The 13,223-nt window shown below is 41.6% G+C and overlaps 3 protein-coding genes across 3 annotated transcripts; 2 read left to right on the top strand and 1 right to left on the bottom strand.

The window, feature by feature from the left end:
• Nucleotides 1–112: 112 nt before the first annotated feature.
• Nucleotides 113–3,807, top strand: BCIN_01g00870 (hypothetical protein). Its single transcript, XM_024690190.1, has 3 exons — nt 113–935; nt 993–2,123; nt 2,178–3,807. Exons 1-3 carry the CDS (start codon nt 740–742, stop codon nt 3,227–3,229), a joined length of 2,379 nt encoding a protein of 792 aa, XP_024545958.1. The 5' UTR covers nt 113–739; the 3' UTR covers nt 3,230–3,807.
• A 5,572-nt stretch (nt 3,808–9,379) lies between these two features.
• Bctum1 lies at nt 9,380–10,939 on the bottom strand. The gene is made up of 2 exons (XM_024690191.1): nt 9,791–10,939; nt 9,380–9,738 (listed from the first exon to the last, which is right to left on the bottom strand). The coding sequence occupies exons 1-2, from the start codon at nt 10,756–10,758 to the stop codon at nt 9,684–9,686; spliced, it is 1,023 nt and encodes a 340-aa protein (XP_024545959.1). The 5' UTR covers nt 10,759–10,939; the 3' UTR covers nt 9,380–9,683.
• A 106-nt stretch (nt 10,940–11,045) lies between these two features.
• BCIN_01g00890 (hypothetical protein) lies at nt 11,046–12,374 on the top strand. The gene is made up of 4 exons (XM_024690192.1): nt 11,046–11,357; nt 11,412–11,443; nt 11,495–11,558; nt 11,614–12,374. Exons 1-4 carry the CDS (start codon nt 11,216–11,218, stop codon nt 11,664–11,666), a joined length of 291 nt encoding a protein of 96 aa, XP_024545960.1. The 5' UTR covers nt 11,046–11,215; the 3' UTR covers nt 11,667–12,374.
• Nucleotides 12,375–13,223: the final 849 nt, after the last annotated feature.

Here is a 13,223-nt window from a genome sequence, read left to right on the forward strand (position 1 = left end):
AAATAATAAATAGTAGATAGTAAACAATCCAAAATCCCAAAATCCAAAACTACCATATGAAAATGAAGGGGTTAGAAAAATGATTAAACGATTAAACGAATAAACGATTTCTGGATCACCCAACCCCTCATCATCCATCATCCATCATCCCTCCCTCATCCCTCATCCTTACCATCTCATCCTTCCCATCAAGGTAACTAGGTGAAGTATAAAATGTATTTCTTATATTAATTTTCTCTGAGTTCTTTCCTTTTTCCTTATCGCTTGTGTCTTATTTGCACAAGTATATAGTTGTTGGGAAGACGCTCCGACTTCCTCAAGAGATCTTCATTTCTCAGACTCGTATATATAATATGCATGTGAGGAAGGTTGGGTTTCTGCCATTCTGACTCCCTCATTGCCCCTCCAAACTTTATCTATCTACCTACCTGCCTACCTGCCCACCTACCTACGACTTTCCAACTTTCTTGCATTCTTCCTCGTTGCCCTATAAGTCAGAGCATCTATAGTTATCTCTGCGGGAGTGTTTGTGTTCATAACCGACTGCGGCGAATATCTGTTTGCTACAAATTGGGTTGATCCGACCACACCGACACATCAGTGAATTATAACCAGCCTCGTCACAAGGCTGGTGAAGCCCTTTTGCTTCCAAGTGTTTTCCTCGATCGATTCCTGAAAACCGCCACATTCTGGATATGATATAGAGGGCTCTCCTCCTCTTCTAGTTACGACCATCAAAATGGGCGACGACTCACATGCAGAAATCTCTCCACGAGAAATACCTTCTGAGCCACACGCATTCTTCGCTCGAGATTCCGCTGCGAATACTCCAGTCCATGAAAAGGAAGATGGAGATTTGAATGACTCAGATGCACCCCGACCTTCGAAATGGAGTATGGGAATTTTGAATGTGCCAGATACCCATGAAGTTCCTGGTAAGATTTCCGGACGATCCCTCTGTTCGCATAATGTCTAACCACCCTATTCTCCAGGTTCGATTCTCCTTCTCACAGGCAAACGAAATGAACCATTAGGTTTGCGAAATGCTCCAGCTAGAACTTCAACATCTACCCTTCCACCCCAAGCCCCATACGATAGAAGTCGTGCAGCTTCCATTCGGTCGGAAAAGAAATTGACAAAAGATGGGTCAACCGTTTTGGATCCTCAGCCAGAGGAATCAAGTAATGATCCTCTAAATTGGCCAATGTGGAGGAGAGATGCAGCATTACTTTCCCTCGGATTATATTGTATGTTGGGAGGTGGTATGACACCAATTTTAGCTGCCGGTTTTACAAATGTCGCGAATACGTACGATGTTACAACCGCCGACGTTGCACTTACTACCGGATTGTATATGATGGGTCTTGGCGTTGGCTCGGTATTTGCTTCTCCAACAGCAATTTTGTATGGAAAACGTCCAGTTTATCTTGGTGGAGCAATTCTTTTCATCCTTTCTTGCATATGGTGCGCTCTTTCGCCAACATATATTTCCCTCCTCATTGCCAGGATTGTTCAAGGTATTGCACTTAGTCCGGTCGAGTGTTTACCGTCTGCTACAATTGCAGAGATTTTCTTTCTCCACGAGCGTGCTTATCGAATCGGAATTTATACTCTATTACTGCTTGGTGGAAAGAATTTGGTACCACTCGTTAGTGCCGTCATTATTCAAACACTTAGTTGGAGATGGGTATTTTGGATTGTTACGATGATCGGGGGATTTTGCTGGATACTGCTTTTCTTCTTTGTTCCAGAAACATTCTGGGATCGAACACCGAGACCTAAAAGACCAAAGTCGAGAAGCCAGAGCAGAAAAGGTTCTAACATATCACAAATTATTCATACATTCGGAGGTCTCAGGCATTCATCATCCAAAGTACATGTTGCTGCAGCTCATCAGCTGGATGGAACCGAAGGGGATCAACAACAACAAGCAGCCCGGTCTCCACAAATTCAGCAAATGAGAGCAGCTGAACCAACCCGAAGTATGCATGTTGGTTTTGTTCCGGATGATATGCATTCAGATTCAACTTCGACGAAAATTGATGAAGATAAGGAAGAAGATGTAGATGCTATTACTAGACCTACAAGTCCTCGCACCAGGCCCAGTCCCTTGGACCGTGATGGTAAGATCTGATCTTCTCATAAAAATGAGACGTCAAGCTAACAACACTCTGTAGTTCATGTTTCATTTGGTCCCAGTTCAACCCGACCAGCTACTCGTGATCACGACTCTGTACACCCAGAAGAAACTACGACATCAGCAGGTGTAGCTACTTTACACAACTTCAATTCACCTTACTATAGTAATATCGAAAAATCCGGAGGCAATTATGTTGATCGTGGTCGTCCAACCGAAAGAAATCTTTCAAGTGCAACTCTTCGAGATGCTGAAGAAGGAATTTCAGGTCGTGAACCATCTCTTGGGCCACAATATACACGAGAACTTCGAGAAGCCCCGAAACAAACCTTTGTCCAGCAACTTAAGGTTTGGTATGGTCGTTTGAGCAAAGACAAATGGCTTATAGTAGCCTGTCGGCCTTTTATTCTCTTTACATATCCGGCTGTCCTATGGTCTTCAATTGTTTATGCTTGTTCGATTGGTTGGCTTATCGTTCTATCCGAATCCGTCGCTGTTATCTATAGAGATAAACATACATATAATTTTTCAGCTTTATCAACTGGATTAATATATCTCTCTCCTTTTATAGGTGGAGTGCTCGGTACAGCGGTGGCGGGAAAAGTAAGCGACGTCATTGTCCGGGCTATGTCCAGAAGAAATGGAGGTCTCTACGAACCGGAATATAGACTTATAATGGCAGCTCCAGTCGCATTAACCACAGTAGTTGGTCTGATGGGTTTTGGTTGGTCTGCTGAAATACATGATAGTTGGATAGTCCCAACTATCTTCTTCGGAATCATATCTTTTGGTTGTTCATTAGGTTCGACGACGGCGATTACGTTTTGTGTGGATTCTTACAGACAGTATGCTGGTGAAGCATTGGTAACTTTGAACTTTTCAAAGAATATCTTTCACGGACTGGTTTTTTCATTGTTCTTTGCAGAATGGCTAGAGAGGGATGGAAGTAAGAGTGTATTCATTTGGTTGGGGGTTATTCAGTTGATTTTAATGGCGGCAAGTGTGCCGATGTATATCTTTGGGAAGAGAGCGAGGATGTGGACAGTTAGAAAGAACTATATTGAAAGGTTTGGGGAGAGATGGGGGAAATAGGTTTGAGAAATGATGACCTTAAGTGTTTGGATGTGTATTCAGGTTGGGGATTGGACAATGAAGAAAGGATGATGGGAAAGATGAGTAATTCACCAGAAAATCTTTTTCATTTCCGGTTGGTTTAGCAATGGTGTTTGGTCTCGGTCTCTTTTGCATATATCATGGATGCGGAGTTTATGTTTTTATGAAAGGTTGTACAGAGATTAAGAGGGCTCTGATGCACCGGTATACACACATTATTTGTTTGAATGTTTTGTTTTGATACCAATGGTTTCACGTTGGTAGATGGGATACAATGGGATACAATGGGAGTCAGAGAGCAGGGTAAATTGTTATGAGGAATTGGAATGGGAGGAACTTTTGCGATGATACCTTGGATTATTATGAGGAAGTGGGAATGGAATGGAATTACCTAAATGAGATACCTGAACCGAAGACATGAAGACATGAAGTGATGGATAGAATAGAATAGAATAGAATAGAATTATTTCTCCTAAGTATCTGTTTTGATCGACAAGTGTGTTTTATAGATGGGATTTGTGTGTGAGTGAAGAGGGTAGGCATTAGAATGGAGATTAGAGTGGAGATTAGATTTAAATTTGAATTTAAGATTGTAGTTAAGATTAAAGTTTAGATTAAAGTTAAAGCAAAGATATCCTATAACCTGGGATGGGCTGACAAAGTATCTAGATCTAGGAATCTATTTTGTGGATGTAGATGGGAGATGGGAGATGTGGATGTAGATGTAGATGTAGATGTAGATGTGGATATAAACGAGTTATGGGTCATGGGTCGGGATCATTGATCATTTATCATTGCGTTAGTGGTTCGTTCTTTGTTGGAGGCTGGTTGTTGATGGGGGATGGGGGATGGAGGTAGAGAAGGAGGGGGGAGGATTGATAGCTTGAGAATTGGATTAGGTAGGGGGAGGGGAGGAGGGGAAAGTGAATAATAGGGGTAGAAAGTAGAACAGAGTGAGATTCAAATGTATAATTGATTTTGTAATTGCAATTGGTTATGCTGAAATGAATCGGGGTAGATATAGATCGAGATAGGTGGGGGAAGGGGGGGGGGGGGGGGGGGGGGGGAATCTTGTCTTTGTTTTTCTTTCTGTCTGTCTGTCTGTCTGTCTCTTGGCGGAGGGGTTGTTTGGGGGGGGACGGGAGGAGGGGGGGTGTATCTGGGTAGGTGGGTAGGTAGTTTTTTTGCATGGTTTTCGGTTGTGGGGTATTTGTGATTGCTATTCTTGTTCTTCTTGTTATATGTTTGGTGTTTGGGTGTATTTTGTTGTGGATTGAATGTATGTACTAACTACCAACGTGTTTTGACAACGGTGATGAGAATTCGCTTTGTCTAATCTTCTCACATCTCATCTTCTTTCCCGTCAAAGTTCGAGGGAGGAATTTCACTCGGTAAGTGTTCTGTAGATAGATACCTGTTAAATTTCTAGTTATACAATATTTGGGTGTGGTTTCCGTCTGCACTTGGATCTCATTGGAAGAGGGGGGAGAGGGAGGGGGAGAGAGAGGGATTCCATAAGAGTTTAGGTCAATATGTAGTTGGGATGGGAGTTGGGGATGTGTGAACTAAGAGTGAGGGAGGGGGGTTTATGTCTTTGGGGATGGGTTGGGAGGAGCAAGGGAGGTGGAGGCAGGGAGTGAATGAAGAGTAATTTAATGAGCGATGAGTGAGAAGATAAGTGAATATCCTAGCTAGAGATCTCTTCACCATCAATTCCACCACCAGAAACGCTTCCATTATCTTCTATTTTAAAGATGCTAGATCCAAAATCAAAAGGTGTAAGTAAGACAACGAGTGCGAGAGAGTAGGGTCGAGTTGAGCGAAGGACCTCTGAAAATGAAGAAATTCATGCATGGAAAGGTGGAAAGGTGGAAAGGTATGGTGTATGTTTTTGGCTATTTTTTGAGATGAGTGGGAGGATTGAATGTGGGGATGGAATTTGGGTGCTTGTTTTTTTGGGGGGGGGGGGTTGGTTTATGTTCGTTGGTGAGTTTTGATGATGATGATGATGATGATGATGATGATGATGATGATGATGATGATGATGATGATGATGATGATGATGATGATGATGATGATGATGATGATGATGATGATGATGATGATGATGATGATGATGATGATGATATAGATATAGATATAGATATAGATATGTTGTCGTAAGTTTCCTGCAATGAAGAAAGGGATGATAGATGCATACATGCACAAACACAAACACACACACTATTGTTATCGAATTATATTACTTTCCATTTTCAATCCTTGAAGCATACTTTAAAGCCAGCACTAGCACTCAAAGTCAGCTCCAAGAAAAATCGCCAGACTGATCCATTAAAGCAAGATGCAGAGACTTCTGGACAGGAGAGTTATGAATAGGAATAAATGGGTAGATTTATAATATGAGATTGAAATTTCCAGAATGGGGAGTGTGTGGATGAGAAGGGTCATGGGATGGGGTAATGAGTGGTGGTGAATGAGGAGTATGGGTGTTGTGGTGTAGAGGATGGGTGAATCTCTGATTCGAAGAAGTTGCGAGAGGATGGAGATGCTTTGATAGAAAGAAGGAGGAAATGGTAGATTGGAGCTTACCCAGATCGTGATCGTATGATACACCCACCATTCTTTATTTAAGAAGAAAGCGTCTCAGATGGTTTGATCGTTGTAGTTGAAGAAAGGAGCTTAAGGGAAGTAAGAGAGATTTATCTATTCTGTTTAACTATTCTTATTGACTATACTCTACTAAAGTAAATCTTTGGTTCATAATATCTGATCTGCAAAACTGGAAATGAAAATCATTTATCGCTTAAATACACAATCCCCTTTCTTCCCACTTCCGAAATCACAACCACAGAATGAATACAGATGAAATATTTACCACACTTGCAAACCCATGTCAATCCGCCTGCAATTGTGAAGTCAGAATACAGAATATGCGTTGTAGAATCATTCGATGAGATATCTTGACTTTGGTCATTGTGGAATGTGTCGATGAGTGTAAAATGGAATGATCTTGTTATTTCACAAGATGAAGCCTGGAGACAGAGTGGAAAAATATCCATAGCAGAAATGGAGCGGTGAGTGAGATAAAGATAGATTTACAGATCAATTTCTACTATATTCAAAGATCAGAAGTACAATATTCCATTAACTGAATGTTATTTAAGAACAGAGCACGTAGTGTAGAATATATTCCTACAACAAACGCTGCCTCTAACAAATCTCATCTTGATGGCTCAATTTCGCATGATCTTGATACATGGGAAGGAGTGAGAAAGTGGGGAAATGATGCGCAATTAAGAGTAGGAGTAAGAGTAATAAGAGTGAGAGTGAGAATCAAGGAGTGGGAGTGAAGGGTGTGGAAATTAGAACACAGAGAAAAGGTAAGAGAAAGTTACGTTATTCACTCGGTTGCGGATAATCATTTTGAGAAATGCAATCTTTAAGAGTACAGTTGAAGGATAGTAGATTCTTCTGCCACTCCAGAGAAATAACAAAAGTGAACAAAGCGAGAAATTAAGGCATGTGAAAAGCTCCAATTCTCTCTGAAATCAGGAATACTTCTTAGGAAATTCATATGGAAAATTGGAGCATGAGACAGGGGTTGAATATATGTTGCTTGCATTGCGCTTAGACTCGTCTCGAAATAGATATTCAGGAGATCGACAATGGAAATATTACTGTCGTCGATTTTCTGGAATACTTGACATAACTTTCACACACACGAATCGAAACTCCAACGAAAATTAAATTTAGAGACAACTCGTACCCAGAAGTCTAAGTGAGTATTCTTTAGCTTTGCTCTGAGACCTAAATATTGAGATCTGATACCACAGCACCACTTTAAGTGTTTAGTAATAGTTTTGGGTCTGACTTTGTGAGGGAAAAAAGGGAGATGAGGAACTTCTCATATAAATAGGTGTAGAAGCAAAGGGGGTAGGAGCTACGCATCATATTTCTGGATTTTTCATAATGGGCTGTGGTAATTGGATGGGATTGAATCTCTCATTTACCGTCGTATTGCACTTTTACGGCTAGAGATGCGATGTATCGGAGCAATTTCTAAAGTTTGCAATTTTACTAATACAGGAGAAATTCCTAATGTGAAGCTAGGGATATACTCACTCAGACTTGCGGGGCAGAAGTTGCTTATTCGCTCCCGTATATATGAGTCCGATTAATAAGAGATAGGAAGAAGAAAAATAGAGGTATTTGGATTAGAATTTATTAGGAAATGATGATGAAGTGTGGTTGTTATTTTCCGTCCTTATTACTGTCACCAATTACCTTACAAATCTATATATAAGATAGATTTCCGGGCAATACAGTGTAACAAAATTATTAGATAAATACAAATTCGAAGAGTTCAGAGAGAATGGATCTCCTGATACCATCGGAACGACCAAAACATCTTTAAATCTCTGAAATCTGTCATAAAGATAGATCACTTGTCTTGATCATATATGCGGCGACCAGGTTGATTGATACAGCGCTTTTAAGGACCGGATTTAGAGAATGTATAGATATTGGAAGGGCAGCAAGGAGAGTATGAGCGGGGTTATTGATGGGAAGTGAATGAATACCGACTTAAATGATTGGGTACATGGGCAAGAACTGACAAAGAGTCTGCCTCTATTTTTTCATTCTTGATATTGCCAGTGAATCAATCTGACTATTCAGCGAATGCATTCTCATGCCTTTATTTAAGAAATCGGAGTTCTGAAGTTTTGAATTATTCAAACGTTCTAGTCGGAACCCTGAACAAGCGGAAACATGAGAGCGTTTTCCTTGAATTAATAAGATTCAAAGAAGTCATTTCGCTGGAAATTCATGTAAACATTCTAGATATGCCAGGGTAGAAATTCGAGAGTAATAATAACTATCCAAGATATTCTCACCGTTGATTATAGTACTGTTGCTTTCGGGGATGAAAATAATAACTTTCGTCTCAACAGTGCACAACTCCCATCACAAATCATCGAAATGCGTTGAATACTGGAGACGATGTCCCTAATTATTGATTGCGAGTAATATCAATCTGCAAAGGTTTTGCGGAGATGGCCACTTTCTCTCCCTGACACATTGAATGTCCCCTTCGAAGACATGCTATAGATGACTGAACAACTACTGTGCTGTTATTTTATAGACAATAACTTGTGAACTATAGCGGGTGAGATTTACCGTTCGGTAGAGGTAGAATACATGGCATTCGCAGAATGGCATGCAAAACATGTAGGAGATTGGTAGTGAATCACATACCCTCCAAACCATTGCACCACCAAGTCTATCTTTCCGCCTCCCCGCCTTCCCGCCTTCCCGCCTTCCCGCCTTCCCGCCTTCACAAATTCCTCAAGATTCTCCTATGTTTATATTCTCACCCCGTCTTTGAACAGTCCGATATCATTCCTTCACAGCCTCTCCAAAATTCTTCAATCCCCAAGCATATACAGAACAATCAAATCTTGCACTCCATCAACAATCACAATTTCCCCAGACTATTTACAAATACTTTGCACTCATTTGACAACGCCCAACAATACCCGACAATATTCCTGACAAGGCGCTAATGACTAGATAGTGAATAGCAAGGGAAAGTAGCCTTTTCAGTGATTAATCCAGAACTATTACTGTCGGCTACCGAATATGTCGCTATCCTTATTATTTCCACATTTCGGATGATGCATTCTAGCGACAATGAAAAACCACCAGTCTCCTAGTCGGAATTCCCCCAAAATTATCTGCTCATGGTCTGCGTCATCATCCTAATGGAGAATACAGATACCCGAGCTTACGTCTTTGGTACACTCTATAGCAAGCTCCCAATGGTGATGCAGGTCAAGAACATAGATAACATCTAGATGAAGCTTTTCAAGAAGCACACTTGCGCCGACAAACAATGTTGTAATATTGTTAAGTTAATGCGTGCGAGTACATATCATGAGAATGGATCGTTGTCACTCGACGATGATAGCATGTTGCTGTCTCGAGGCTAAAGAGAATGCAACGACTGAACTACTGGTATTTCTCTGGCCTACAGTATGATAGGACAAGAGTTATTCTGCGGAAGCGAGTGAGTGAGGAAGCGCTAGGCATTTTTGGACCTAGCTATGTGATTTTTCGCATTTGGGATCATGCAAGGAGGTGATTCTCATTGGTTTGGCAGGAAAGGAGTCACAAATTAAGGACCATCAGAAAAAAAAATACGCCTTTTTGAATTGTCCATTGATTTTCCCCCACAACATTTCATCAGCTAAACATCATATGCATCTATGCCTCCCTAACATCAGATTCCCACGTGCGCCTATCTTATTATTCGCAAAGCTAAAATCCGTAACCTAATTGCATTCGCTAAAACATGCGTATCATAGATATCATCATTGTAAAGAGTCCTTGAGTAGAGTGGGTATATTTTCCGCAAACGCTGAAATGCAATAACTTATTCATCCTTGACGATTAATCCGTCTGAAATACTGGATCTTTGAGCGAACTCACTGTTGAGGTTAGTTACGTTAATGAATCAGCATGAGAAATGGGGAAACTCACGTCCAACTTCCATCATACACCTTTCGTGTACCTGACTCTCCATATGCTTCTGCCAATGCAGCATCGATAATGGTAGCTGTAACACCTGTGCCACAACTGCTGACGATAGGCTTTGCTGGATCAATACCCTTGCTCTCAAATATCTTCCTCAATTGGTCGGCGGGTAACAACGTCTTGGTAGTTGGATCCAATAGTTCTCCCATAGGCAAACTGATACTACCCTTCATGTGACCACTGGTCAAACCTTCTCTAGGCTCGGGATCCTTTCCTGTCCACCTTCCATAACTTCTCGCATCCAGTATTTGTACTCCTTCTGCTCCTTCTTTACCAGTATCTTTAACAATCTCACTAATCTCCTCGAAATCCGCAACTTTACTTTCATCCAGTTGTGGAATCGGATATGCGCAAGTATCAACATCCCAGAATTCCCCACTTTCAGTTGGATACCCCTCTTCCACCCACAATTTGAAATTGTTCAAAACATGTACACTTGGATGTCCGAAAACCTTTAATGTCCATCCTACTCTCGGCGCGCTGAATAAGCCTTGCTCGTGAGAATCGTATACGACAACTGTATCATCTCTGCGGATTCCCAACGCGCTCATAGCGGATGCGAATGTTTTCGCATCGGGGAGCATATGAGGATAAGGAGAACGTTTGTCGCATACTTTATCGAGATCAAAGAAACGACTGGAGGGAATTCGCTTTTCGCGGAAGGTCTGGAGACCATTGAGGGGAGAGGTTGGGAGGAACCATGTTGAGCAGACGGCGACGGTGCGGGGAGATGTGGAGATCTTGGAGGGGGGATTCTTTTTAAGAGCTTCGGAGAGTTCGGAGGGAGTGACGAGATACGATGAGAATGATCGTTGGGAAGTCATGGTGATGTATCTAGAGAATGTAGAAGTGAGAGGTTGTCGTGAGAAAGAGCTCAAAGTTGGAGCTCGTCGATAGAGCATAGATGCTGCCATTATGGCAGATATGATGTTATCGCAGATTAATAAGAATTTACCATGAACTTGAGCAAGCTTTCGCTACGTTTCGATCCCAGTTGGAGTTTGGAGATGCGTGAAGTAAATAAAGCTTAGATCTGAACAATAGAGCTCCCAATTTCGGAACAAAGATTGGAATATGTGAATGTTGTAATCTTCCTTTTGTTTGTAAGTGTTTGGTTGTTGGAGATTATTGGAGTGTAACCTTATCAACCGCTCAGAAGCTTATCAGAGCTTCAGATAAAAAAAAACGTATCACGTGATATGACCATCTGCCCGGTGTTGCTCCCCCGCATTGTTTGTTGATTAGGATCAAGCAATCGCGTCCACGGCCTCCAATGCCTCCAATGCCTACAACGTTTGAAGTTGCTTTGATACCGATACTCGAGCTCCGCGAATAGTTGCGGAATCAGCGCCAGCGCCAAAGACCAAGAAAATGAAAGTAAAGATCAGAACATGGAATGCGGTTGCAACTTGGAGGTGGGATCTTGACGAAGACGACGTCTGTGGTATTTGCCAGGTACATTTCGATGGGACATGTCCTACTTGCAAATACCCTGGAGATGATTGCAGCTTGCGTATGTCACCTCAACTCCGTATACTTGAGTGGCGCAACTGATTAGGCAAAATAGTATCAGGAAAATGCGGGCACAATTTCCACATGGTCAGTTACGAATTCCATTGATTGTCGGACCCCATGTTAACAAAGGTTCAGCATTGCATAGTAGAATGGATCAAACAAGATTCATCTAAAGGGCAGTGTCCTATGTGCAGACAGAGTAAGATTCTTCTAGCGTGGACGAGATTATCGCAGAATGTTGATCGATTGCGCAGAATTCGAATGGACCGACAATACAACTGCGCCAGAGCTAGTACAACCTTCATGACCAAACAGATGCTCATAGAAGAGCGCGAGAACACGGCGTACGAAATACCACCATCGAGGCTGAGGAGTTATCTTATTTTATATGGCGTTAATGGAAACGAGGCAGAAAGTTTGGCAGGCGCTGGGCGATTATTGATACCCTCGACTTATGTACAGAATGTATGATTATTGTTGTCGCAATATGTGGAGGACCACATCGAAAGCAAATGAACAATTGGCACATAGAATACAATCGAATCATACCAATCTTTGTTTTTGTCATATTTCCACGAATTAGTTGCTCGACTTTCCAGTACCACCCAGCACAATTTTGCAGCACTTTCCTCTTTTTATCGAATAATTACTCCAACGTACAGTCTTATCGCCCAGTCACTACGTGTCTCGATTTAAAGCTCAGTCGTACTTGGAACAAAACCACTCGATGTCTTATGCTTGAGTTGAGCGGACTCTGATAGATCCGTGATACTTTATACTAGTGGTGTTTTAGCTTATTTCTATTTCCAACGGACAAACTCTTTCCTCCATCAATATCTCTCTCCTAGTCACTCAAACCTTTTCAAACAATGGGAGATAGCATTGTTGCTTTGGGCCGGGGAAATCCAGAGACCAGATGGTTTTCGCATAGGAGCAGTGTTGATTTCTCATTGAATATATTATTTACAACACGAATTTCCGTCACATACGACCATAGACTGAGGAGAATTGGGCATCCCGTCCGCTCTGCCATACACAAGCCTCAGATCGGCAGATTAGTAGTTGGGTGGGTGACCACCAGCGAATCCCTGCTGTTGTATGTTTTTTTTGTTTTTTTTTTGTTGCATGATTTTCCATTCTTTCTTAACTATACAATCAAGAAATGATGCTTTTTGGTTTTAAAAATGGCGGAAGAAGCTTATGTTGTGCTATAATGCTTGCCTTTTTGTGGGAGTCCACATCCGGTTGCATCTCAACAGCTTTCTTTGGTACTGAGTAAAAGTGTTGAGCTTATTATCTCCTACTGTCATATGGAATGCGGGCTATCCGTAAGCTGTATTCATAACAGCTTTGTGGCTCTGTCTTGCCTTGTTTATTCCCTCTTTCTGAGTTTTCTGGTTTTCTTCCTTATTGTTTTGGGTCTCGCAACTTGTAGCCTCTACAATGATGCAAGCCATGGGGCCTCTAGCAATAATTTGGTTGGATTTAAGTCGCAAAACTACTTCTTGCATTGTTCTTTCTGATCTTGAGCTTTATGTACCCTCGTGTAAGGGTGTGCAAATCAAGCCCAGAATCCAAATATTTACACAACATCACACGCAATGCCATCCCATTGAAACGGCCTTTCGCAGCATAATTCTGGATTTCGGAGTATATTGAATTCTGCAGCTAAGGCTAAGGAGTAGAAGTCGGCCGCTTTTCTGTTATTGATTATCTATCACTGGTAGACGGTTTGGTCAGCGATTACCCTATGTTCACCAAAATGTGCAGGGTTTCGTATATTCTCACACAGCCACGTCAAAGATGATAACCAATTGTGACCTTCAATTGAGGCAGAATTCGTCATCATATTTGACCTGTGCTG

The sequence above is a fragment of the Botrytis cinerea genome, chromosome 1 (assembly GCF_000143535.2).
Source record: "Botrytis cinerea B05.10 chromosome 1, complete sequence".
Classification (NCBI taxonomy): Eukaryota; Fungi; Ascomycota; class Leotiomycetes; order Helotiales; family Sclerotiniaceae; genus Botrytis; species Botrytis cinerea.

What these genes read in the sequence shown, in the direction of transcription:
- BCIN_01g00890 (XM_024690192.1), top strand. Translation starts at nt 11,216, where the DNA reads ATGAAAGTAAAGATCAGAACATGGAATGCGGTTGCAACTTGGAGGTGG. An exon ending in TGGAGATGATTGCAGCTTGC is followed by an intron (nt 11,358 to 11,411) that starts GTATGTCACCTC and finishes TAGGCAAAATAG; the next exon opens with TATCAGGAAAATGCGGGCAC. An exon ending in GCGGGCACAATTTCCACATG is followed by an intron (nt 11,444 to 11,494) that starts GTCAGTTACGAA and finishes ACAAAGGTTCAG; the next exon opens with CATTGCATAGTAGAATGGAT.
- Bctum1 (XM_024690191.1), bottom strand. Translation starts at nt 10,758, where the DNA reads ATGGCAGCATCTATGCTCTATCGACGAGCTCCAACTTTGAGCTCTTTC. An exon ending in GTGTATGATGGAAGTTGGAC is followed by an intron (nt 9,739 to 9,790) that starts GTGAGTTTCCCC and finishes TAACCTCAACAG; the next exon opens with TGAGTTCGCTCAAAGATCCA.
- BCIN_01g00870 (XM_024690190.1), top strand. Translation starts at nt 740, where the DNA reads ATGGGCGACGACTCACATGCAGAAATCTCTCCACGAGAAATACCTTCT. An exon ending in AGATACCCATGAAGTTCCTG is followed by an intron (nt 936 to 992) that starts GTAAGATTTCCG and finishes CCTATTCTCCAG; the next exon opens with GTTCGATTCTCCTTCTCACA. An exon ending in CAGTCCCTTGGACCGTGATG is followed by an intron (nt 2,124 to 2,177) that starts GTAAGATCTGAT and finishes AACACTCTGTAG; the next exon opens with TTCATGTTTCATTTGGTCCC.